Raw genomic sequence first — 26,483 nt, 5'->3', positions numbered from 1 at the left:
GTTTTGCCTATGTTCTCTTCTAGGAGTTTGATGGTGTCTTTCTTGTCTTATATTTAAGTCTTTCAGCCATTTTGAGTGTATTTTTGTGCAGGGTGTGAGGGTGTGTTCCAGTTTCATTGATTTATGTGTGGCTGTCCAGTTTTCCCAGCAAGGCTTGCTGAAAAGACTGTCTTTTCCCCATTTTATGTTCTTGCCTCCTTTGTCCAAGAGTAATTGGCTGTAGGTGTCTGGGTTTGTTTCTGGGTTCTCTCTGCTGTTCCACTGGTCTGTCTGTCTGTTTTGGTACCAGTACCATACTGTCTTGATGACTGTGGCTTTGTAGTATTGCCTGAAGTCTGGGGGAGTTATGCCTCCTGCTTGGTTTTTGTCCCTCAGGATTGCTTTGGCACTTCTGGGTCTTTTGTGGTTCCATATAAATTTTTGGGTTGTTAGTTCTAGTTCTGTGAAAAATGTCATGGGTAATTTGATAGGGATTGCATTGAATCTGTAGGTTGCTTTGGGTAGTATGGCCATTTTTACAATGTTAATTTTTCCACCCCAGGAGCATGGGATATCTTTCCATTTCTTTACCTTTTCTTTAATTTCCTTGATTAATATTTTATAGTTCTCAGCATATTAAGTCTTTTACCTAGGTCAGTTGTATTCCCAGGTATTTGATTTTTTGGGGGGTGCAGTTTTAAAAGGTATTGTATTTTTGTATTCCTCTTCTAATATTTCATTGTTAGTATACAGAATTCAAGTGATTTCTGAATGTTAATCTTATATCCTCTACCTTGCTGAATTTGTTGATTAGTTCAAGTAGTTTTTGGGTTGAGTCCTTGGGGTTTTCTGTATATAGTATCACTTCATCTGCATACAGTGACAATTTTACCTCTTCCTATTTGGATGCCTTTTATTTCTTTTGTTTGTCTGCTTGCTGTGGCTAGGACTTCCAGTACTATGTTGAATAGCATTGGTTAGAGTGGATATCCTTGTCTTGTTCCAGATTTTAGTGGGAAGGCTTTCAGCTTTTCTCCATTGAGTATTATATTTGTTGTGGGTTTGTCATAAATGGCTTTTACTATGTTAAGGTATGTTCCCTCTATACCCACTTTTCTTTTGTTAATGTGATATATGACATTGATTGATTTGCATATATTGAACCATCTTTGTGAACCTGGGATGAATCCCAGCTGGTTGTGGTGTATGATCTTTTTTATGTGTTGTTTGATTCAGTTTGATAAAATTTTATTGAGAATTTTTTGTATATATTCCTCAAAGATATTGGCCTATAGTTTTCTTTTTTGGTGGCATCTATGTCTGGTTTTGGAATTAGAGTGATAGTGGTGTCATAGAGTTTCTTTGGGAGTGTTCCTTCTTCTTCAACCTTTTTAAAAAGTTTAAGGAGGTTTGTTATAAGTTCCTCTTTGTATGTTTGGTAGAATTCACCTGTGAAGCGATCTGGTCCTGGACTTTTATTTGTAGGGAGTGTTTTTATGACATATTCAATTTCATTTCTAGTGATCGGTCTGTTCAGTTGATCTGTTTCTTCTTGATTCAGTTTTTCCAGGCTGTAAGTCTCTAGAAAGTTGTCCATTTCTTCTAGGTTGTCAAATTTGTTGGCATACAGTTGTTCATAGTATTCTCTCATGGATTTTTGTATTTCTGTAGTATCCGTTATGACTTCTCCTTTTTAATTTCTTATTTTCTTTATTTGGGTTTTTTTCTCCCCTCTTCTTGGTGAGTCTGGCTGGAGTTTGTCAATTTTGTTTACCTTTTCAAAGAACCAGCTCTTGGTTTTATTGATTTTATGTCCTATTTTTTTTAATCTCTATTTTACAGATTTTCTCTCTGATCTTTGTGACTTCCTTCCTTCTGCTGACTTTAGGTTTTATTTGTTCTTTTTCTCATTCATTTAGGTGGTGGGTTAAGTTATCAATTTGAGATTTTTCTTCTTTCTTGAGGAAGGCCTGTATTGCTATGAATTTCCCTTTGAGCACTGCTTTTGTGGCATCCCATAAATTTTGAGTGGTTGTGTCTTCATTATCATTTGTCTCAAGGTATTTTTTAATTTCCTTCTTGAGTTCCTTCATTGACCCATTGGTTTTTTTAGTAGCATATTGTTTGGTCTCCATGTAGTCATTGTTTTGTCATTTCTTTTCCTGTGGTTGATTTCTTTTTTCATGCCATTGTGATCAGAGAAGATACTTGAAATAATTTCTATGCTCTTAAATTTGTTGAAGTTAGCTTTGTGCCCCAGTATGTGGTCAATTCTTGAGAATGTTCCATGCTCACTTGAGAAGAATGTATATTCTGATTTTTTTTGGATGTAATGTCCTGAAAGTGTTGATTAAGTCTAACTTTTCTATTGTGTCATTTAGAATCTCTGTGGCCTTACTGATTTTCTATCTAGAGGATCTCTCCATTGATGTGAGTGGGGTGTTAAAGTCTTATACTATAATTGTATTCCCATAAATTTATTCTTTTATGTCTGTTAGTATTTGTTGTAGGCATCTGGGTGCCCCTATATGGGGGTGTATATATATATAGAGAGAGAGAGAGAGAGAGGGAGAGAGAGATATTGAAGTTTGTAATTTCCTCTTCTTGAATGGTCCTTTTACCATTAAATAGTGTCCTTCTTTGTCTTTCTTTATGGCCTTCATTTTAAAGTCTATTTTGTCGATATGAGTATTGCAACTCCTGCTTTCCTGTATTGTCCATTGGAATGAAGTATCTTTTCCCATCCCCTCACTTTCAATCTACATTTGTCCTTTGCCCTAAGGTGAGTTTCTTGTAGACAGAAGATTGAAGGTTTTTGCTTTTCTATCCATTCTTCCACTTAGGACTAGTACTATTCTGATTTTTTAAAAAATATTCGCCCTCTCTCCCAAATTTTCTATGGCTAAACATAATTTCTGAGGGAAAGTCCCTCTAAAATGTTTTTACCTCTTGCATTTTATTTTTCTATTTACATTCCCATGAAGTAGGTTATCTTAGTGATAATTCTTTTTCTTCCCCCCTGACAACAGGAGATACATTTCTTTTGAGAAATAATTTTGACATTATTATCCAAGATGCTGAGTTTTGAAGACACTTTAGCTCTCTTGGTTGTAATTCAACAGCTGAAAACTCATTTGTAACCTTTCCTGTGTTCTGCTTATCTCTCTGAAGGTGTTAAGAAGAATGCTGAACTATCAAGGTCTCCAGCAAGTGAAAATCATAGCAAGTGATAATCTCTGGGAGCCCATTTCTGCTTCTATGCTGCTTGACTCTGAACTCATGAAGGCGATTGATGTGATAGGGTAAGGGATGATTTACTTTCAAAACTAACAGTTTCTGGTTGCCTGCTGTGGCTGTTGACTGTGCTTTTGTTTTTGCTTGCTTCTCCCCATTTGATTGTATTTTCAGAAGGTACCTTTCTTATATTTACTCAAATAAATTAAAGCATGTATAAATTCTATTTCATTTCTTTTTCTTTGAAATGTAAGTATTTTGGGATCATTCTATGACAATATAATTACTAGTAATTTTTAAAATACTGTGTTAATGTTTGGAATAATAAAACATGTAATGGTTTAGATTAAGGGAGGGTAGTATTTATATTTTAGAAATTATAAAGGTGGTGTTGTGAAATTAGTTTTTAACTCTCAGACTTCTGTGCTTGGAAGCTCTCTCATGAACACTTATATACGTGGTATGGTATGATCATTGACCATGAGTTTTGTCACATATCCTTTGCAAGATGGCTTTGACCCTACTCCTTAGTCTAATTCTGCCTTTTAGCCTCTGGGCCTTGACCTCACTGGGTGCCAGCAGTATTTTTTTTAAAAGTGAATTTGAATTGTATCTATCATGATAACATATATAAACATTTGAAAAACAGAGTACATATTTGCGTGTGGAACTTGTTCTTTATTCAGTGTGAGGACTCTGCTTGATCTGTATATTTTTTCTTTATGGGGATTTTTGATCATACACAAAAGTAGGCAGAATAATATGGTGGATATTCATGTTCCCATCTCTCAACTTCCATAACTTTGAATCTATGGCTGATTCTCCATCCTCATGTTTATCCATTCCTCTCTTCTTCAAGCCCACATTATTTTGAAGCAAATCCAAGACATTGTATTATTTGTATTAAATACAAATTTTACCTTTACATCTCTAAAGATGAAAAACTTTTACCATAACAATACCATTATTACATCTAAAAATGTGATAATTTCTTGATATTATCAAATATCTGTTATTTTATAGTTTTATTTGCTTCAGTCTGGATCCAGTTTAGATGTATACATTGTGGTTAGTTGATATCTGTCTTCTAATTTTTTGGTTCTGCTCCATCTCTTTTTTTCTCCTTTCATTTGTGGAAGAAACTAGATCATTTGTCCTGTAAAGCTTCTCATAGTCTGGATTTTACTGATTTCATCCTTGTAGTTAAATTTAACATGCTCATCTATCCTCTTTCGTGTTGGAAATTGATAGAGCCATGATTAGATTAGATTTAGGCTTATTGTTGGCAAGAAAAGTAAAATAATTTAAATGTTTCATATGTATAAATTAAAATATTTTTTGCCTTTATTGTTAAAACTTTTATAAATAGTTCAAATCTTGAGGGGAAAAAGTTGTTGATCTTAATTATATTTGGCTAGGAAAAAATATATATGAAAGAATGAGTTTTACTGTATCTTCATGAAGAAGTTGGGGTATTTAAATTATTTTATCTTTATTGATGTGGGTATCTCATGCAATGAATTCTCCTCTGGACACTACTTTAATTCTATCTCACTGGGCCTATCTTGTCATCATTATTTTATAATTTTATTGCGTTGTGGTTATTTAGTGCTGAATGTATTATTGAATTTTTTTAAACAAAATATCCCAAGGTCTTCTTTTTATCTTATATTAGTGTGTATTTTCTATCAGGGTATAGGAATTGAGTGTATATTATCTTACTGTGTATCTACCAGTTGCATTGTTTAGGTATTCTGTATTCTAATGATTTTGTTTACTTGAACTATCCAAGGTTACCAAGAGTGTTAGTTTCCTCTTATTAGTGAGTTTCTATTTCTTCTTCCAATCTCATGCAGCTTCTGCTGTATGAAAGTTGTTGCTGTGTTATTTGGTACATAGGTGTTAATAATATTTTATCTTCATTATGGTTTGTAGCTGTTATCATTATACATTGTCATTCTTTGTCTCATATTATGCTTTGTTGAATTTTGCCTTGCATGTGACTAAGAGAATTCTGCTTTCTTTTTCATTCGTGTCTCCCTAATATATCTTTGCCTATACTTTTATTCTTTACCTTTGGAGGTCATTTTGTTTTACGTATGTTGCTGTATATTCCATAGATTTAGATTTTGCTATAAAAATATTCATATTTTAGTAAGTGAGTTAAACTCATTTATATTTATTGATGTAACTGAGGGTTTTATTTTCTGTTGGACTCTTATTGTTTAATGATTTCTAACACAAACAAAATCTTTTGCTATGTGATTTGATTTCTTTGCTTTTTTTAGAGGAGGTGGTGACTTTTTTGTTCTTTAGCAAGGTTTGATTCTATTGATTATACTTTTGTACCATTGGTTCTCAACTGGGGTTATGTTCGCCTCCTACAGGGCATTTGGCAATGATTGAAAATATTTTTGATTGTCATTGGTGTAGGTGCTATTGGAATCTGGTGGGTAAAGGCCAGAATTGCTTCTAAACATCTTCCAATACACGAGATAACTCCCCCATAACAAAGGAATTACCCAGCCAAAATGTCAATAGTGTTGAAGTTGAGATCTGCTTTATACTAATACTCTTGGTTTTCTATTTAGACATCGTTTATTGATTTACTACAATTAATATTAAAATTATTTCGTAACTTCTTTTTCTCTCTTCTGCAATGGAACTTTAATGACTAGAGTTTCTTAATCTTTGTATTCTTTCAAGAGCTTAAGCTTGTACTACCTTGATTTATCAGCTGCAAGTTGTAATCTTTTACTCCCAGCTAATTTGCACACCTAGTGTACACTTCACCTTCTTTTCTCCATTTATGTTGTGTCAGCTCTACTAGTTACACCTTATCAGAGTGTATGATATTTATATATGATTTAATTACCCTTTCTTTTAATCTGGCTCTACCTTTAAGTATATTCAATGCTTGGAGTTCCCGTTGTGGCTCAGCAGAAATGAACCCAACCAGTATCCATGAGAATGTGGGTTTGATCCCTGGGCTTTGCTCAAGGGGTTAAGGATCTGTCATTGCCTTGAGCTATGTGCAGTGTAGTTTGCAGACTCGGCTTGGATCTGGCATTGCTGTGGCTGTGGCATAGGCCAGGGGCTATAGCTCTGATTAGACGCCTAGCCTGGGAACTTCGATATGCCAGGGGTGCAGCCCTAAAAAGACTAAATATATATATTTGGCTGAAGTGTTTGCCTTAGTTCCTTGAGTGTCAGAAGCTTAATATCTACTATATTTCTCAAGAAGTGCTAATGTAAACAATATTTCTTAGTCTTTTATATGTTTATTACTGTACATCTGTGGCCTTTGTACTTGAATGACAGTTTGGTTGGATATATAAAATTCTTAACTCACATTTTCTTAATCCTTGAATATCATAACATTTGCTCTGTTCATTACTTATGTAAAATGTTGCTGTTGAGAATTTTTTTCATTTTTTTAAAGTTTTATTGAAGTATAGTTGATTTACAATATTGTGATAATTTCTGCTGTACAACATAGTGATTCAGTTGTACATAGACATATATCCAGTCTCTTGCTGTTGAGAATTCTGACTCCAGACTTATTTTATTTTCCTTATAAATGATGTGGAATAATTCCTGTATGTTCGAAAAATACTTCTCCTTATCTTTAGAGTCTGGTAGTTTTACACTATTTTTCCCGGTATCTAGTGTGCCCTTTCATTATCTGTATTTAAGTAGCTTCTTTTTTTTCTTTTTAGGGCTGCACCTGTGGCATATGGAGGTTCCCAGGCTAGGGGTCTAATTGGAGCTATAGCTGCTGGCCTACACCACAGCTCACAGCAACGCCGGATCCTTAACCCACTGAGCAAGGCCAGGGATCGAACCCACAACCTCATGGTTCCTAGTCAGATTTGTTTCCACTGCGCGCCACGATGGGAACGCCTGTATTTAAGTATCTTCGTATTTAAGTTCTACTTAAATTTTAATTAAAATAATTATACTGCTCCATTACTTTGTTTTCTTTGTAAAAGACCCAGTTACATATATCGTATCTCTTTTGCATATTTCCTTTATTCTGTATTTCTCTCAAATCTTTTTTTATTTCTTTAGTTCTGGTTGCTTTTCCATAATTTTATTCTTAATATCTTATATTTCCTTTATTGAATTTTGCAGTGTCTAGTCAGTGTTCCTTCTACTCTAATCTTCATTTCTAAAATGTTTTTTCTTTTTAAAATTATTATTTTATAATTTTCTTATTTTGGTTTTATATACCTCTGTTGTCTAATAATTTCATTTCCTTAAAAATTATTACTGAAGTATAACATACAGACACACATATACATACATATATGAGATCATAAAAGTATAGCTTAGTGAATTATCACAAAGTGAACATACCTATATGGCTACCACCCAGGTCAAGAAATAGAAAATTATCATTATCCATGAAGCTCTCCCCTTGGTAATCTTTCTAATTATTAACCTCTCCTTTTGCCACAGATGCAACTACTAATCTGACCTCTGTCATCACAGACTAATATTTCCTGTTTAAAAACTATTTAGGCATTACTGTCATGGCTCAGCTGTAATGAACTCAACTAGTATACATGAGGATGCGGGTTTGATCTCTGGCCTTGCTCAGTGGGTTAAGGATCGGGTGTTACCGTGAGCCTGGTCAAAGACATGGCTTGGATCTCGCATTACTGTGGCTGTGGTGGGGGCTGGCAGCTGCAGCTGGGATTCGGCCCCTAGCCTGGGAACTTCCAGGTGTTAGGGTGCAGCCCTAAAAAGACAAAAAAAAAAATTTATAAAAAATGACATCTTAAAGTATTATTTTGGTCAACACTATATTTATGAGCTTGACCCATGTTGCCAGGTGTATAATGGTTCATTTTAATTGCTGTTTCACATTCAGTTGTAGGACTGTAACAATTTATCCATCTATTCTTTGTTAAAGATCTTTTGGATTGTTTCCAATCTGCTACTGAGGTACAATGGAATTTTGTTCAGGAGATATTTATTCAGTGGCTTCCACCTCCATAGAAAGAGTATACCTCCTGCCCCATCAGTGTTGTGCTTGGCCTGTGCTATACCTGCAGATTTTTGTTTTGCAGTTACAGTACATTCTGGGGTCTGCTTCCTCTGGGCCTCATTCTCTCTACTGTCTAAATGTTGTCTCCCCCTCACCCTAAATGTTCTTGTCTTATTCAATTTGGATTCTAATGCAAGCAGCTTATTCTCATGGTGAGGATCAACCGCTCCAGAAAGGATTCCTTACTACCTATTTCAGAAATAGTTAAGGGTTTAAGTTTGTATGGTCCAAGATGGTAGCCAATAGCCACATGTGTTTAATGGAGCACTTGAAATATGGCTAGTCTGAATTTAGGTATGTTGTAGTGTAAAATACACACCGTATTTTAAAGACATAAAATTAAAATGTAAGTTATTGATAACTTTTTATTTTGATTGAACGTTGAATGATAATATTTTGGATATATTGGGTTAAACAAAATATATCATTAAAATTTCTCTTTTGCTTTTTAAAAATGTAGCTAATGGAAGGTTTAAAAATACATGTATAGCTAACATTATATTTCTATCAGACAAATCAGGTTTAAACTGTCACAGTATTATAGTTGATGTCTTAGTAAATGTACTGTTTTTGACACTCGGCCCCGGTTTCAAGCCCGTGAAGACATTCTCACTTTTGCCAGTTGTTCTCCGTACTTACACTCAGGGTAGGGTGTGCTCCTTTGGGCTGGTACGTGTTTCCGTATTCCAGGATTCTGCTGATCCTAGCCAGTCCTGATGCTGTAAGACTCCTGTGGATTCCATGTCACCTAATTTTGATGAGGATATTGACTATGAGTTTTTACTTTCTGTCATCAGGTTGGTCTATTTGGTTTTAGGGCGAGTATTGGGTAGTTTCAGAAACTGGGCTGCTTGTCCATAAATTCTATTTTTCTTTTATGGTTTTCTGTTTGGATAAACTTTGGTTTACTTTTGGTGATCTTAATTTTTTCCTTTAAAGTTTGAAAAATCATGCCATGAAATGCTGGAGATGTTTTGCCTGATTTAAAAAATTATATTCTTAAAGAACCTTTATATTTTGGGAGAGACCTGGATATTAGCATCAGTTCTGCACTTCTTTTCTCAACTAAGTCAGGTTTAAAATATAACAGTTTCATATTTTTCTTCTTCTTTTCTTTATTTGCCACACTCATGGCATGTGGATGTTCTTGGGTTAGGGGTCAAACCTGTGCCACAGCAGTGACTCAAACCACTGCAGTGACAATGCTGGATCCTTAACCTGCTGAGCCACCAGGGAACTTAAGTTTCATTGTTTTCCGAATGAGGGATATCATACCTATTTCTATAGCTTTAAAAGAGATACTTATTCTCATTTTAAAAATGATGCATATTCATTATGGGAAATTTGGGAAATGTAGAAAACCATATAGATTAGAATTTACTTATAATCTTAGTATCTAGAGATCACTGGTAACGTAATAGCATATTATTTTCCAGGCTATTATTTTTTATACAAGTATTTTTAACCAGAGACACACCAAATATACATTTGGCTGAGTGACAACTAGATGAGTCTTAATGTTAAGATTTGCTTGAGATGTCAAAGCCAAATATCATGATCAGAGAATGAAATTCTGGAATATGAGAATAAATCTAAAATGTAAAAGTTTATTAAAATTATATAATTATACAGATTGGTGGTCAGATTTTCCAAGGTGGGAGTTATAGTACCAGGACAATAATTTCTTAACCCTATCAGGTGCTGGCTTGCTCTCATGGTCTCTGTAGTGTATATTTACAGTACTGCATAGATGCCCATTTTTAACAGTTTGGTGATTAAACAAAATCTCATTTTTCTCTAATTCTTCCTTTTATATTCTTTATTATATATTATTTTCTTCTTCATGGAATACTGGAATGCTATATTGATGTCGTACCTTAATTAATCTTTATTAGTACAATGAATTCCCAAATAGGATTTTTTTAATTAAAAGATGCATGACCTAAATGGAATTAAATAACTAAAAACTAAAATAGGTCTTCATAATCATTCTTGTAATATTATGACTATTACTACACCAAACCACAAAGATTAGAATTATGGTATACTCTACTCTCTGTTATTCTGCCTATATTATTGCTAAATAACAAATAGTTTGTTATTTTTGTAAATAGTTATTGGCCTAAAAAGTATACACTCTTGTTCATAAAGTTATTTGGTTCATATGCTCTCTTCATAATTCTTTTTTTTTTTTTTGCTTCTTATGGCCATGTGGAAGTTTCCAGGCTGGGGTCAAATCAGAGCTGTAGCCTCTGGCCTACACCACAGCCACAGCAAGGCGGGATCTGAGCTGTGTCTGTGACCTATACCACAGCTCACGGCAATGCCAGATCCTTCACCCACTGAGTGAGGACAGGGATTGAACCCGCATCCTCATGGATGCTAGTCGGATTCGTTTCTGCTGAGCCATGACGGGACCTCTGTATGCTCTCTAATTCTGATACTGTCAAGTCTGTTTTCTATTTCACATTTGAAATTTCTTAATTATTTTTATACTCAATAATCAGTCATGTCCACAGTCATCATTATGGCAGTATTTTACTCTTGGAGCAATAAATATACATTTATATTTGAGCTGACTGACTCCTCTCAAATGCTGGAACAGGGAGGGGTTCATTACTCTGGGGCAGAGTTTTTCAACTTCTGCACTATTGATGTTTTCACTGGATAATTCTTTGCTGTGGGGACCTGTTGTGCATATAGTAGGATGTTTAGTAACATCTCTGGAATCTACCCTCTCGATTCTAGAAGCAAATCCTGCCCTGCCTTGTCCACTAGGCAGAATCACCTAAGTTGAGAACCATCACTGCTCTGGGGAAAATTCTAGTTTTCCCTATGTAGTTTATTCTTTTTATTCAAGGTAGAGTTCTCTGTGGATTTTTGTTGTCTTTGTTCTATTGTTTTTTGTTTTTGCTTGGGAATAAATGCTTTCTTTTTTAATCTGCTACGCATGGGAACAGGGGAGGAGATACTACTTTATCTGATGGACTCATTAGTCTTATTTTTGGCTTCCGCCTTACTCCTTTCTTCCTACTGTCCAGCCTCTCTACTAACCCCAGGAAGTCTGAGTCCTGTCTCCACCTCATTCATCTCTTGGAGTATTCCAGGCTTCCTCTGCCGCCTCCATCTGTCTGCATCCTTTCCTCCATTTTATGCTTTCCAGAAAGAAATTTCTCATCCATTGATGACCTGCCTTCCCATTCTGTGTGTTTTTATAGGTTTATCTCATTCTAAGGGCATCCTGAAATGTAGGGATGGGAAACAGAAGCTTATAGTCAGTCTGACATCCACCTGGAAGCTACCTGGTGTTTTAATACAGAAAGCCTTAGAGAAGACATATGTTTTTATTCCCCCAATAAATAGATATAAGTGCCATGTTCTGACCTTTTCACATCTCCTCCCTCCCTTTCTTTTCTAGAGCTCATTATCCTGGGACCCGTACAGTAAAGGATGCTAGGTTGACTGAGAAGAAGCTTTGGTCTTCTGAAGATTTTAGCACTTTGAATAATGATGTGGGTGCAGGCTGCTGGGGCCGCATATTGAATCAAAATTACATCAATGGCTACATGACTTCGTAAGTTATTAGAAACTTTTAAAGGTTTTTATTTTGAAAAAAATTCTAAAATACAATATGTAGAAAAAAGTACAATGGACTACCATAATCTCATAACCTCAATTCAATAATCGTAAATATTTGCTTTATTTCCTTCATCTATATCTATATCTATACCTAAACTGTGTCAACCAAAAAATATGCAAAAAACTGCCAATAATAATAGAGCTTATTTGGAGTCTTAAGAACTGTAATTCGGGAGATACAGATTCCAGGAACCCTAAAAGAGTGTTCTGAGGAAGAGAGAGTCAGAAGCACATTAAAAACAAAAAGCAGAGTTCCCGTCGTGGCGCAGTGGTTAACGAACCCGACTAGTAACCATGAGGTTGCGGGTTCAATCCCTGGCCTTGCTCAGTGAGTTAACGATCCGGCGTTGCCGTGAGCTGTGGTGTAGGTCGCAGATGCGGCTTGGATCCCGCCTTGCTGTGGCTCTGGCGTAGGTCAGTGGCTACAGCTCCGATTAGACCCCTAGCCTGGGAACCTCCATATGCTACAGGAGCAGCCCAAGAAATGGCAAAAAAAAAGACAAAAAAAAAAAAAAAAAGCCACAGGCTGTTAAAAGTTGCCTGTCAGGATTGATTCTGATTTGAGTCAGAAAATATTTGCCCTTAAGGGGTCACAAGTTGTTTTAGGGTAAGGGCCTTATAAGTAGATAGACTGTCATGCATTATCTTAGAGTAAAGGTCCAGAAAGTATTTTGAGGTTCTAGCAGGTATTCTGGATGACTTACTTCATCAGAGCAAAAGGTCAGACTCCATCCAGATCTAGAAGGGTATATAAATCACACTTCGTTAGTGCCCTCTGGCTCCCTTTTAGAGAGTTCTCAGCAATACCATCTCCATTTTGCGTCTGTTTTTATATGTTTGAAAATAATCTGTGTAAATAAAGTCCAGCTTATCTAGGTCTTTTCTTTTTCTTTTGGTCTCTTTAGGGCTGTACTCATGGCATAGGGAAGTTCCCAGTTTAGGGAAATCGGAGCTGTAGCTGTCGGCCTACGCCACAGCCACGGCAACGTGGGATCTGAGCCACGTCTGCGACCTACACCGCAATTCATGGCAATGCCAGATTCTTAACCCACTGAGTGAGGCCAGGGATCGAACCTGCAGCCTCATGGATACCATTGGGTTCATTACTGCTGAACCATGATGGGAGCTTCAAGTCCAGCTTATTTAGATATTATTTTATATATAGTTAAATTCATTGTATTTCTATGACTTTTGACAACCTCTCTACATATCTTAATGAGCAATTATAAAGTAAATTACAGATGTTGTGACACCTCACCCCTAAATATTTTAGCTTGTTGTTCCGAAACATAAAGTTACTCACGTACATGATCACAATATCATTTGAAATATAAGAGCATAGGAGCCTTTAAAAATATTTCTCATAGTCTGTATTGAGATTTCCCTAATTATCTCCAAAAATGTTGTTTATAGTCTGTTTTTAAAGCTAAGAACAAATCAAGGACCATGCATTGCATTTACATGTCACGCCCCTCAAATCTCTTTTAATCTAGAATAGTTATCTTCCTTCCTCATTCATTATGACAGTGACCTTTTGAAAGGACCAGGTAAACTGTCTTGTGGACTCTCCTTCCCAAGCTGCTTAACTAATTCCTCACAGAGTCACTTATTTGTGTCACTGTCTGTTTTTACAAAACAGAGATTTTAAGGAAGATCACACTCTTTATTTTTCAAGAAAATATTTCTTAAATGCTTTGAGAAGCTTTAATTGTAATTATATTCAAATTGCCTTTCTAAAACAATGATACATAGAGCAAAAGCAACCAATGCATCTTTTGTGATGTCAGTGTGAGCTTATACATACTTCTCACAATCTTTGTTTTTTCCCTTTTCTTGAAAGAAAAGAAGCTTATTTTGGAGAGTTTGGTTCTAATAATATAATTTGGTATTGAGAGTAACACATGCTCATGGGAGAAAATTTAGTAACTGTATATAGGTACAAAGAAGAAAACAATGTCACCTGTCATCTTGTTGTGTATAAAGTAATTGTCCTAAATAATTTTGGTGTATGTCTTCCTATTTATATTTATATGTATAAAATTTTAATTCATAATTGAGACCACGCTGTATAATATTTAGTAAATAAGCTATTTTTCACTTGACAAGGTATTATGAACTTTTTCTTATATTTTGTAGAGAAGTAAGTATACTTCTTCTATTTCATCATTTTTAATGCAAATATGAATTTTGTTAACATAAAGCAGAATTTCCCAACTTGCCTTGACTTAAGAAGTACCTGAGATACTTGATTATACTGATTCCTTGGTAGCTGCCCCAACCTTTCAAATCTGAATCTGAAGGATCCTTGGACTCTGTTTAGTCAGTGCCCCAGGTGATTTTGATGCCACAATTTTTATTTTTTTCATTTTAGTTGGTTTATAGTGTTCTGTCAATTTTCTACTTTTCAGCAAAGTGACCCAGTTATGTGTGTGCATGTGTGTGCACACACACACACACATACATACACACACATATATATATATACATTCTTTTTCTCACATTATCCTCCATCATGTTACATCACAAGTGACTAGATATACTTCTCTGTGCTATACAGCAGGATCTCATTGCTTATCCATTCCAAAGGCAATAGTTTGCATCTGTTAACCCCAGATTCCCGGTCTATCCCACTCCCTCTCCCTCCCCCTTGGCAACTACAAGTCTGTTCTCCAAGTCCATGAGTTTCTTTTCTGTGGACAGGTTCATTGGTTGATGCCACAGAATTTTGATACCAGTGTTTGGGAAACACCAATGTAGAAATTATTCTTTTCTGCCTAGAAATGGAAGTTGTCTCTATTTTGAGGAACAGCTTTGTACACACTGTAATGATCTATTATATACAAATATCTTTGTGTACATTTGTGATTATTTCCTTAGGATGTATTCCTAGAAATAGAATGAATGTCTGGGTCAGCGGTATATAGATTTTAAAGGCTTTCATATATATTATAAAATGCTCTCCACATGTTTTAATTTATACTTCTACCAATAGCCAGAGAAGATACCATACATTTTGCATGGGGATCATCAGGAGAACTTTAACAATTTTCACTGACAGTAAGGATTTTTGAAACTTGAGGCTATGTTTTCTACCTTGTATTGACAGAATTAGAAGGCTTTGATTTTCTAAGAATGTCAGTCTGTCATTTTATGATAAGTGAGGACTTGATAAGAAAAATGAAATTCTGGAGTTCCTGTTGTGGCTCAGTGGGTTAAGAACCTGACTAGTATCCACGAGGATGTGGGTTTGATCTCTGGCCTCACTTCATTGCCACGAGCTATGGTGTAGGTCACAGATGTGGCTTGGATCTGGCATTGCTATGGATGTGGTGTAGGCTGGCAGCTGCAGCTCTGATTCAGCCCCTAGCCTGGGAGCTTCCACATGCTGCAGGTATGGCCCTAAAAAGAAAAAAAAGAAAAACAAAGAAAGGAAGAAAGAAAGAAAGACAGACAGACCCAGAGTTTATCCACAGAATTTCATGTTTATTTCTTTCTCTCTCTCTTCTTTCCTTCCTTCCTCCCTCATTTCTTTCCTTCCTTCTCTCTCTCTCTTTCTTTCTTTCTCTCTCCCTCTCCCTCTCTCTCTTTCTCTCTCAAGCTTTGAGAAACCCAGCAGTACCAGGGTCCAGAGCTTGCCTTTTGCCCTTGGATTCTCCTAGGAACCACAGAGTCACAATCTTAGAGTTCAGCACCAGCTATACACAACAATGGACCAGAATACAGACCATCAAGCTGACCTATTAGTACTTGTAGATGAAGCACAATTATAGCCATGCTGCAGCCCAGACCTTGCTCTGTCCTCTTCATATGCATTAGTACGTTTAATCCTCGCAAAAATCACATGAGCAAGGTACAATTATTATTCTCATTTTATAGGTGAGGAAACTGAGGTCCAGAGAGGTTAAGTGGTAGAGCCATTGTTACACAAACACTGGGTTTGCCTGTTGGTGGGTGTCAAGCTGAAAGGTACAACAAAGCCAACGCCTGGGAGAAAGAAGGATTCATTACTTGCAGTATGTAAGGAGAACACCAGGGATATTTCCTAAAGCAATGTCTCCCTGAACAGCAAAATTGAGGAAGTTTTAAGCTACGGACTCATGCGTATTCACAAAGGGTCAAGGGTATATGTATATTTATGAGGGGGCTTAAGCAGGGAATTCAGCATAGAATTGGGGCAAAGACTGACAGAGTTTGGCATTTGCTGATTGAAGTCACAAGGATCAGACAAGGTCAACCTAGTCATTCCTTAGTTGGTGGTTGAGTGTTTGAGGCATTTTGGATCTTGCAGAACAGCTGAAGAATGTGCCTCAGGCTAAGCTTTACCTTTGAAACAGAACTGGGAGTCTTTATAACTGACATCTTGTCTCAGATATGGTTATTTCCCTGGCCTGATATTAGCTGTTGTTACATTCTTTTGTTCCCTTAAAATCACTGAAACCTGTTCTGCAAGGTCAAACCTTATGGCCAGGCTTAGATCACAAAACGGCTTAGGTCTAAAATGACTTCTCTTATGTAAAGTAAATCATGTCTGGTTCTTGTCTTCCAGGGGCCCCCTGCCCTGTCTACTTACACCATCATATCAACCTAGGCAGTCTGAGACTCTAAGAGTTCTCAGTTGTAAAATTTTGTGATAGCTCAGAGTCAGGTTCATAAAATTATGTCACGAAATTGGGGCATTAAGAAGGGACTTAATGACAAAAGGAAAGCAGGTATGGACAAAGCCTTTATTTGTATTCAGCTCACATTTGTGACCTCTCTGGTACTGGTAGAGCATGATTCACCTTTTGGTTACACCATGGGTCAGTAAAAATTGTACACCTCATATAGATTTGTATTTTTTATTATGTGATTCACCATTAAAAATATTTAGATGTGTCCAACAGTTGACTTTTCAAAATGTGAGCTTAGATAACATATATTCTTGTTTTGGATGGTCATTTTTTGGTCATTTACATATGTTTGTATAAACTCTGATAAAGTCTTTTTTTTTTTTTTTACTGTGGGCTTCTAGATATTTACATTTTTATTAAAAGCTACTTTGGTGTTCCTCTTTTATCAAACAAATCTTTTAGCACCATTGCTTGGAATTTAGTGGCTAGTTACTATGAACAGTTGCCGTATGGGCGTTGCGGACTGATGACTGCTCAGGAGCCATGGAGCGGGCACTATGCAGTAGAAGCTCCCATCTGGATATCAGGTATGGCTCAGAGTCCATCACTCACTCCCTGAATTCCTATATAAGAGACAAGGCAAACAGCACCTAGAGGGGAAGATATAAACACTGTGTGCGTGTGTGTGTTGTGTGTGCACCCGTGTGTATGTGCATGTTTTAAGTGTGTCTCTGTTTCAAGCAAGATGTCACATTTCATAAGAATCTTTTGGGTAATTAGGCTACTTTTTACATTCTAGTCTTGATCATTCTAAGATCTGGCTTTTTTTTTTTTTTAAATAATGATTTTTATTTTGTCCATTATAGCTGGTTTATAGTGTTCTGTTAGTTTTCCATGGTGTACAACAAGTTGACCCTGCTGTACATAGATATAGTTCCCAGTGCCACACAGCAGGATCTCATTGCTTATCCATTCCAAAGGCAATAGTTTGCATCTATTAAGCCCAAATGCCCAATGCATCCCACTCCCTCCCCCTCTACCTTGGCAACCACAAGTCTGTTCTCCATGTCCATGATCTTTTCGGTGGAAAGGTTCATTTGTGCCTTACATAATATTCCAAATATAAGTGATATCATATGGTATTTGGCTTTCTCTTTCTGACTTACTTCACTTGGCATGAGATTCTCTAGTTCCATCCATGTTGCTGCAGATGGCATAATTTCGTTCTTTTTTATGGCTGAGTAGTATTCTATTGTGTATAATATATACCACATCTTCTTCATCTGATCATCTGTTGATGGACATTTAGGTTGTTTCCATGTCTTGGCTATTGTGAATAGAGCTGCAATGAACATGAGGGTGCATGTGTCTTTTTCAAGGAAAGTTTTGTCCAGATATATGCCCATGAGTGGGATTGCTGGGTCATATGGTAGTTCTATGTATAGTTTTCTAAAGTATCTCCATTCTGTTTTCCATAGTGGTTGTACCAATTTACATACCCGCCAACAGTGTAGGAGGGTTCCCTTTTCTCCACACCCTCTCCAGCATTTGTTATTTGTGGACTCATTAATGATGGCCATTCTGACTGGTGTGAAATGGTACCTCATAGTAGTGATATTGAGCATTTTTCTCTAATAATCAGTGATGTTGAGCATTTTTTCATGTGCTTGTTGGCCATCCATGTATCTTCTTTGGAGAGATGTCTATTCAGGTCTTTTGCCCCTTTTTCCATTGGGTTATTGTCTTTTTTGCTGTTGAGTTGTGTAAGTTGTTTGTATATTTTAGAGATTAAGGCCTTGTCAGTTGCATCATTTGAAACTATTTTCTCCCATTCTGTAAGTAGTCTTTTTTTTTTTTTTTTTTAATGGTTTCCTTTGCTGTGCAAAAACTTGTCCGTTTGATGAGGTCTCATTGGTTTATTTTTGCTTTTATTTCTGTTGCCTTGGGAGACTGACCTAGGAAAACATTTGTAAGGTTGCTGTCAGAGAATGTTTTGCGTATGTTCTCTTCTAGGAGTTTGATGGTGTCTTTCTTGTCTTATATTTAAGTCTTTCAGCCATTTTGAGTGTATTTTTGTGCAGGGTGTGAGGGTGTGTTCCAGTTTCATTGATTTATGTGTGGCTGTCCAGTTTTCCCAGCAATGCTTGCTGAAAAGACTGTCTTTTCCCCATTTTATGTTCTTGCCTCCTTTGTCCAAGAGTAATTGGCCGTAGGTGTCTGGGTTTATTTCTGGGTTCTCTCTGCTGTTCCACTGGTCTGTCTGTCTGTTTTGGTACCAGTACCACACTGTCTTGATGACTGTGGCTTTGTAGTATTGCCTGAAGTCTGGGAGAGTTATGCCTCCTGCTTGGTTTTTGCCCCTCGGGATTGCTTTGGCACTTCTGGGTCTTTTGTGGTTCCATATAAATTTTTGGGTTGTTAGTTCTAGTTCTGTGAAAAATGTCATGGGTAATTTGATAGGGATTGCATTGAATCTGTAGGTTGCTTTGGGTAGTATGGCCATTTTTACAATGTTAATTTTTCCACCCCAGGAGCATGGGGTATTTTTCCATTTCTTTACCTTTTCTTTAATTTCCTTGATTAATATTTTATAGTTCTCAGCGTATAAATCTTTCACCTCCTTGGTCAGGAATTAAAGTATAGTTTATTTACAGTGATGTACGAATTGCTGCAGTATAACAAATTGACCCAGTCATATACCATATATATATATATAGTCTTATGTCATGGTCTACCCTAAGAGACCAAATATAATTCCCTGTGCTATACAGCAGGACCTCATTGCTTATCCATTCTTTTTTTTTTTTTTTTTTTTTGGTCTTTTTGTCTTTTGTTGTTGTTGTTGTTGTTGCTATTTCTTGGGCCGCTCCTGCGGCATATGGAGGTTCCCAGGCTAGGGGTCCAATCGGAGCTGTAGCCACCGGCCTACGCCAGAGCCACAGCAACGTGGGATCCAAGCCGCGTCTGCAACCTACACCACAGCTCACGGCAACGCTGGATCGTTAACCCACTGAGCAAGGGCAGGGACCGAACCTGCAACCTCATGGTTCCTAGTCGGATTCGTTAACCACTGCGCCACAACAGGAACTCCTGCTTATCCATTCTAAATGTTAATAGTTTGTATCTGCTAATCCAAAACTCCCAGTCCATCCTACTGCCTCCACCTCCCCTGTGTTAACCACAAGTCTGTTGTCTATGTCAGTGAGTCTGTTTTTGTTTTTGTTTGTTTGTTTGTTTGTTTTTGGTGCCATTTCTTGGGCTGCTCCCGTGGCACATGGAGGTTCCCAGGCTAGGGGTCTAATTGGAGCTGTAGCCACCGGCCTACACCAGAGCCACAGCAATGTGGGATCCGAGCCACGTCTGCAGCCTACACCACAGCTCATGGCAATGCCGGATCGTTAACCCACCGAGCAAGGCCAGGGATCCGACCCGCAACCTCATGGCTTCTAGTTGGATTCGCTAACCATCGAGCCATGACGGGAACTCCCATTTGTCAAATTTCTAAGTTTGGTTTTTGGGAGATTAATTTTGTTACCTCCCAAAATGGGACATGGAATATTGCTCAGGACCAGATTTGGAGGTGCCCAGTAGATGTTTATTGTGGAAATAAACTTGTTTTAAAACATAAAGCTTAGGTTTTGAAATATTTATTAAATTTTTAAAAACCACATTCTTTGTAGTTACATTAGGATGGGTTAAGTGGAACTGAGCAGGGGATGGGAGGGTATAACTTTACTCTTGGAAAAAAAAAGGTTTAACTAGTATTCTTGAACTGGCAGAGTGTGGCTCATTTATTTTTTTATCAGTCATTGTAAGAATATTCCTATATTTATGCCACTTAACTGGACTAAATATTCAAAAGTTGAAACGTGAGACTGGCAAATATTTTTCTCCAAAAGAGAAAATAGCTACTGGACCCAATCAAACTTGGGGTAGAAAAAATTTCCTTCTACCCTTCTAGGTTCTTTGGCTGGTCTAATAATTAAATTGACGTAAGGCAGATCAACAGGAGAAAAACAAATTTAACTTTGTATGTATGGAGCTCCCATAAAAATATGAGACTCAAATGTGCAGTCAAGCAGTTGAGGCTTATAATGCCATCCTGGCTAAGGAATGGGATGGGGCCTGGAGCTTCAAGGGGATGGAAGAAAGTTCACAGGAGAAGAAGAGCAGATGTGTGTCCTGCCATACAGGTAAGTCTTTCAGATAAAAAATTATCTCTAGTAATAGCTCTCTTTCTGGGCCAGGTCCCCTACCTAAATTCTTTGAGGCAGTTAAAGGAGAGAGAAAAGTTTTTCTTTGGTCTTCTGGGTCTTGATGGCCATCAACTCAAAATAATCCAGGCGCTAAAAGTGGCACATTTTGGAGTGGCAAATTCTTATTTTTCAGACTCAAATCTGAAACGTAGTCAGTCTTTTGTTTTTTGAAGAAATCCTGTTATCACAATTTTAATCTTATTTGGGTCTTTCTCTGCTTTTCTGTAGCTCATACCACTCAGTTTACTCAACCAGGTTGGTATTACCTGAAGACAGTTGGCCATTTAGAGAAAGGAGGAAGCTACGTAGCCCTGACTGATGGTTTAGGTAACCTCACCATCATCGTTGAAACTATGGTAATTATTTGTGGTTTTTATTGGCTTGATTCACTTTGTTAGTGTTGGAAAAAATAACATATAACACAACTGAACACTTTTTTAAAGCTAGCTTTACTTAAGTATAGTTAACATATAATAAACTACATGTAGGGAGCAAGAAACTTTTTCCTGTATCTTCTTGAATTCAGTAGCTGGGGCCCTACCAATTAAACTGACAAAAGACAAAAGATTAACAGGGGAAAGAAAACAGCTTATTTGTTCGTGCATGTGGCAACATGTGGAGAACCTCGGTGATGAATAACTCAAACACATGCACATGTGTTCAGTGGGTTCTATGTAATCCAGTGTTAGGAACTCTGAAGGATTTAGGGTTTGGGTTTTATATGCCTAGCTTAGTAGGTAATGGTCAGAGGAGAAAGGACACCTACGGGAAAATAAATCACTGTTTGGAAAGTTTTCAGGAGAACAAACAGGAGATAAGAAAGTTTGTGGATAGTATTTGTCTACATTCGTTCAAGTGGTCTTTTTCTTCCCTTCAGAGCCATAGATTCCCTTGCAGATATGGGAAGTTCTCATCCCTCCTTTCTGGGAGTAGACCCGCCCTGAAGAGGAATTTATGGCAACCTTATTTCCCAGAAGTTACTGCTTTTAGTCAGAAAAGGGAAGCTAAGAGGAGACTTTCTCTGCATGTTGAGTCTCAAATACCTTCAACTTAAAATAATCTTCACTCCCAAGTGGCATGTGCCCCTTCAAACACATACTTAAAATGCACAATTTCAGAAGTTTTAACATGTATCTGCACAATAAACCATCATGACAATCAGGACAGAGAACATATCCATCACCTCCCGAAAGAATACTCCTGTCTCTTTGTAAATATTTTCTCCATGTTGCTCCTCCCCTTATACAGTGACGTCCCTGATTACTGCTTTCTGTCACTGTAGATTCATTTGCATTTTTCTAGAGTTTTATATCAGTGGAACCATACAGCACATGCTGTTTTTTGTCTTGCTGTTTTCACTCGACAGAATTTTTTTTTTTAATATTCATCGATGTTGTGTGTTTCCCATTATTGCTGAATAGTATTCCATTGTAAGGTGGCATCATAGTTTGTTTATCCATTCACCTGTTGCTGGAAATTTGTTGGTTTTTTTTTTTCTTTTTTTTGGTTATTACACATAAAACTGTGAACATATGTGTCAAATCTTAATATGAATATGTGTTTCTTTTCTCTTGGGTAAATATATAGTAGTGGAATGACTAGACAATATGGTGTGTCATTTTAGAAAACTGCCAAAATGTTCTTCAAAGTAGTTGTGCCATTTTAGATTCCCATCAACAGCATAGTGAGTTCTAATTTTTCTTTTTAATTGCCAACACTTGGTGTGATCAGTTTTTTAATTTTAGCTATTAGTAGGTATGGTGTGGTATTTAATTTTAGTTTTAGTTTGCATTTCTCTAATGACTGATGATGCTGAGCTTTTCTTGTGCTTATTGGTCCTTCATATATATATCTTTGGTGAAATATCTATTCAGATCTCTTAATTTTTATTGGATTTCTTTCTTATTGTTTCATTTTGAGAGTTCTTTGCATATTCTAGGTACAAGTCCTTTATAGATATGTGCTTTGTATAGATTTTCTATCAGTCTTTAGCTTTCATTTGTTAATAGTGTTTTTGGAAGATAGAGATTTTAATTTTTTAGGAGGTCCAATTTATCCATTTGTAGTTTCACAGAACATACTTTTGATGTGGTTTCTAAGAAATTTTTGCATATGACTATCCACTGGTTCTAGCACCGTTTGTTGAAAAAGCTGTTGTTTTTTTTTCTCTGCTGCGTTGCCTTTGCACTTTTGTAAAAAATTCAGTTGTTGATAAATATGTAGAATTATTTCTGGACTCTATTTGTTTATGCATTTATGTATCTTTACAACTATACTGTGATTGTGTGTGTGTGTGCACACACGTGCATTCCCATTGAGTGCATTTGCTTCACTGGGAGACAGACTGTGGTTTGCTCCTTTGGTGCCACCCAAGTAAACATTGACAGTGGCTGCTGCTCCACCTGGATCACACCCCAGGACCATCATACTTTCTCTCCTTAGCAAGACAGAGTCTTTTCCCAGGGCTTAGATCTCCTGCCAAGCTGTGGTGTGGTGTGAGCAGGGCCTGGGTGTTTGCATTGGAGTACAGTGAGGTGTGGCAGCCACCAGTGCATATCTCTCCTCACCCTGATTGTTGGCAAGCCAGCTCACATGCACTCCTTGTGAATAGAGTCTAAGCTTCTCCATCCCTTCTATTTTTCCTAGCATTTCTCCCAGTAGTCAAGGGAGATTTTCTCTTTTGCATAGGATCCCAGGACTGGGACGACCACTCTGTGGCTTGACCCACTCACTTTCCAGGTTGAAGGTCTACCCATTGGAACCTTCTCTTCCTTTCACATGTGGAGAACCCACCATTATGCCTTTTCCCCCATTATACCCAGTTATATGGAAATCTTTCTTGCAGCTTTGGTTGTATAGAAGTTCTTCTGTCAGTTTCTAGTTAGTTTTCCTTGAGAACTGTTCTACATGTAAATGTATTTTTGGCATGTTTGTGGGGGGGGGAGTTAGCACTATGTTCTCCTCCTCTGCCATATTGATCCATCCTCCTTTTTTTGTTTCTTTGAAGCTAAAGTGTGTTTCCTTTTGACACCATATTGTTGGATCTTGCTTTTTAAAAAATCTAGCCTGACTTTTTGATTGAATTGCATTTATATTTAATGTTAATATTGATATAGTTAGATTTATATCTGTCAGCTTTTTGTTTTCTATATGTCTCACTTTTGGGTTCATCTGTTCCTCCTTTACTGTCTTCTTTTGCATGATGTCAATATTTTGTGATGTAACATTTAAATTCATTTGATTTTTAAAAACTATATTTTGGCGATTTGTTTTTTAGTGATTGTTCCAGGGTTTACTGTAGAAATCTGGATTTTCAGAGTCTACTTCAGATTTATATTAATTAATTAATTACACTCCAGTAAGGTATTCATTTTTGAAAGTTATTTTAGCTGGATTTAAAATTCTTGGCTGACAGTTTATTTTCTCTGAGCTCTTTGAATGTGTTATCTTCCACTGCTGGTGATAAATCAACTGTTAATCTTATTGAGGTTCCCTTGTAAATGACCTTGCACATCTCAAGAGTTTCTTCTTTTCTTTGACTTTCAACATTTTTATTGGGTGTCTGTATGTGCAACACTTTATATTTATTCCTCTTGGTATTTGTTGAGCCTCTTGGATCTGCAGATTGATGTTTTTCCTCAAATTTGTGCCTAGAGAAGTTCCTTTAGCATTTATTATTAAACTGGCTTGGCAGTACTAAATTCTTTTAGCTTTTGCTTTTCTACAAAGCTTTTGCTTTCTCTGTCAAATCTGAACAAGAGCCTTACTGGGTAGAGTATTCTTGGTTGTAAGTTTTCCCTTTCATCACTTTAAATATGTCATGCCACTCCTTTCTGACCTGCAGAGTTTCTGCTAAAAAATCAGCTGATAACCTTTTGGGGATTGACTTGTATGTTATTTGTTGCTTTTCCCTAGTTACTGTTAATATTTTCTCTTTGTCTTTAATTTTGGTCAGTTTGATTACTATGTGTTCCTTCTGGAGCTTATCCTATATAGTACTTGCTGTGGTTCTTGTACTTGATTTTCTGGTTTGTGTTTTTTTTCTCTTTTCATCTTTATTATTTTATTTACTCTGTTTTTTTTAAATTTTACTTAAAATTTTATTAAAATAATAGTTGATTTGTAATATATTAGTTTCAGTTGTATAACACAGTATTTCAACATATATATAGATTATGCTCCCTTTAAAATTATTACACAATAGATGCAAACTATTGACTTTGGAATGGATAAGCAATGAGATCCTGCTGTATAGCACTAGGAACTATGTCTAGTCACTTATGATGGGGCATCATAATGTGAGAAAAAAGAATGTATACATGTATGTGTAACTGGATCGCCTTGCTGTACAGTAGAAAATTGACAGAACACTGTAAACTAGCAATAATGGAAAAAATAAAAATCATTATAAAAAATAAAATTATTACACAATAATATTTATATTTCCCTGTGCTGTGGAGTATATACTTGTTGCTTATCTGCTTTATACAAGTAGTTTATAGCTCTTAATCCTATATCCTATGCTTAATGCCATAAAGTTTTTTCTAACTCGTGCTTTAGTGACATCCCACAAATCCTGAGGTGGTGTTGTGTTTTTATTTTCATACACTCCGAAATTCTAGTTTTCCTTTTTATTTTTTTTTCTTTAAGGCAGGACTTATTTAGGAATTTGTTATTTAGTTTCTAAATATTTTGGAATTTTTCAAGGGATTTTTGTTATTCATTTATGATTTAATTCTGCTGTGTCAAAGAACAGACTTTGTGTGACTTGAATCATTTTGAATTTATGGAGACTTCTTTTATGGCTAATAATATGGTGTAGTTTGGTAAATGTTCTTTATGCACTTGAAAAGAATATGCATTCTGCATTTGCTGGATGTTTCATGTTACTCCAGGCAAATTATTTGGTAGTGTTCAAATCTCCTGTATCTTTGTTGGCTCTCTGTCTAGTCGTATATCAATTATTGAGAGTGGAGTATGGACATCTGTAATTATAATTTTAATTTTAAAATTTCCCACAAAGCCTGGCCCAGAACTTTATAAGTGCTCTGTGATTGATGAATTCCCTCGGAGGGATTATGTCTCAGATTACTTTTATCCCAGCCCATAGTAGTGACCATTTTGGAAAAAATTGGCAATGAGATTTGTTACATGTATTTAGTTGGCTTCAGTTTTGTATTTGAAGGTTATATTCAGGTAAGGTGCCTTTTCAGTGAGAACATACCAGGCATTTACCTTTTTTAATCTATATCACTTGGAAAACAGAACATAAAAATCTGTTTGTGCCATCAAATGAGTCTGGAATTCAAAGTTTGATTCAGTTAAGATGCCATTGAGTTTTACTTTGACTAGGCATGTACAATAGACATTCAATAAAAATTTTTAGAATAAAGTCTTTAAAAATATGAAATAAACTCATATTTGTCACTAATATGTATCATTTATATTAATCTTGGGACTTTATCATTTAGATAACATTTTTTTTCTCCTCAGAGTCATAAACATTCCCTGTGTATAAGGCCATTTCTTCCCTATTTCAACGTGTCACATCAATTTGCTACCTTCGTTCTTAAAGGTTCTTTTGTAAGTAAATAAATGGAACTTTGATTTTGGTTTTGAATTAAGAATTTATATATTTTATCACAAGCCACCAGTTCTTAAGTAAAATCTTATATTACAAGCTATTAAGAGTTTGTATATGAATGGATAAAT

At 36.3% G+C, this 26,483-nt stretch overlaps 1 protein-coding gene across 5 annotated transcripts in view; it reads left to right on the top strand.

The window, feature by feature from the left end:
- The window catches only part of GALC (galactosylceramidase), a 66,838-nt gene that overhangs the window by 21,969 nt on the left and 18,386 nt on the right, over positions 1-26,483 (top strand). For all 5 annotated transcript variants that reach the window (XR_014809003.1, XM_021098103.2, NM_001243631.1 and 2 more), the window contains 5 exon segments: positions 3,151-3,281; positions 11,685-11,840; positions 16,978-17,102; positions 21,000-21,127; positions 26,265-26,354. Coding sequence is in view for 4 of the 5 variants with exons in the window: in XM_021098103.2 (XP_020953762.1) it covers positions 3,151-3,281; positions 11,685-11,840; positions 16,978-17,102; positions 21,000-21,127; positions 26,265-26,354 (630 nt within the window). In the remaining variant the exon portion in view is untranslated.

The sequence above is a fragment of the Sus scrofa genome, chromosome 7, assembly GCF_054392235.1.
Source record: "Sus scrofa isolate SSC_HxYL_T2T_F1_AM1 chromosome 7, Sscrofa_HxYL_maternal_Yorkshire_Landrace_v2.0, whole genome shotgun sequence".
Classification (NCBI taxonomy): domain Eukaryota; kingdom Metazoa; phylum Chordata; class Mammalia; order Artiodactyla; family Suidae; genus Sus; species Sus scrofa.
Note: the sequence above shows the minus strand (reverse complement) of the source record. Positions and strands in the feature narration are given on the sequence as shown.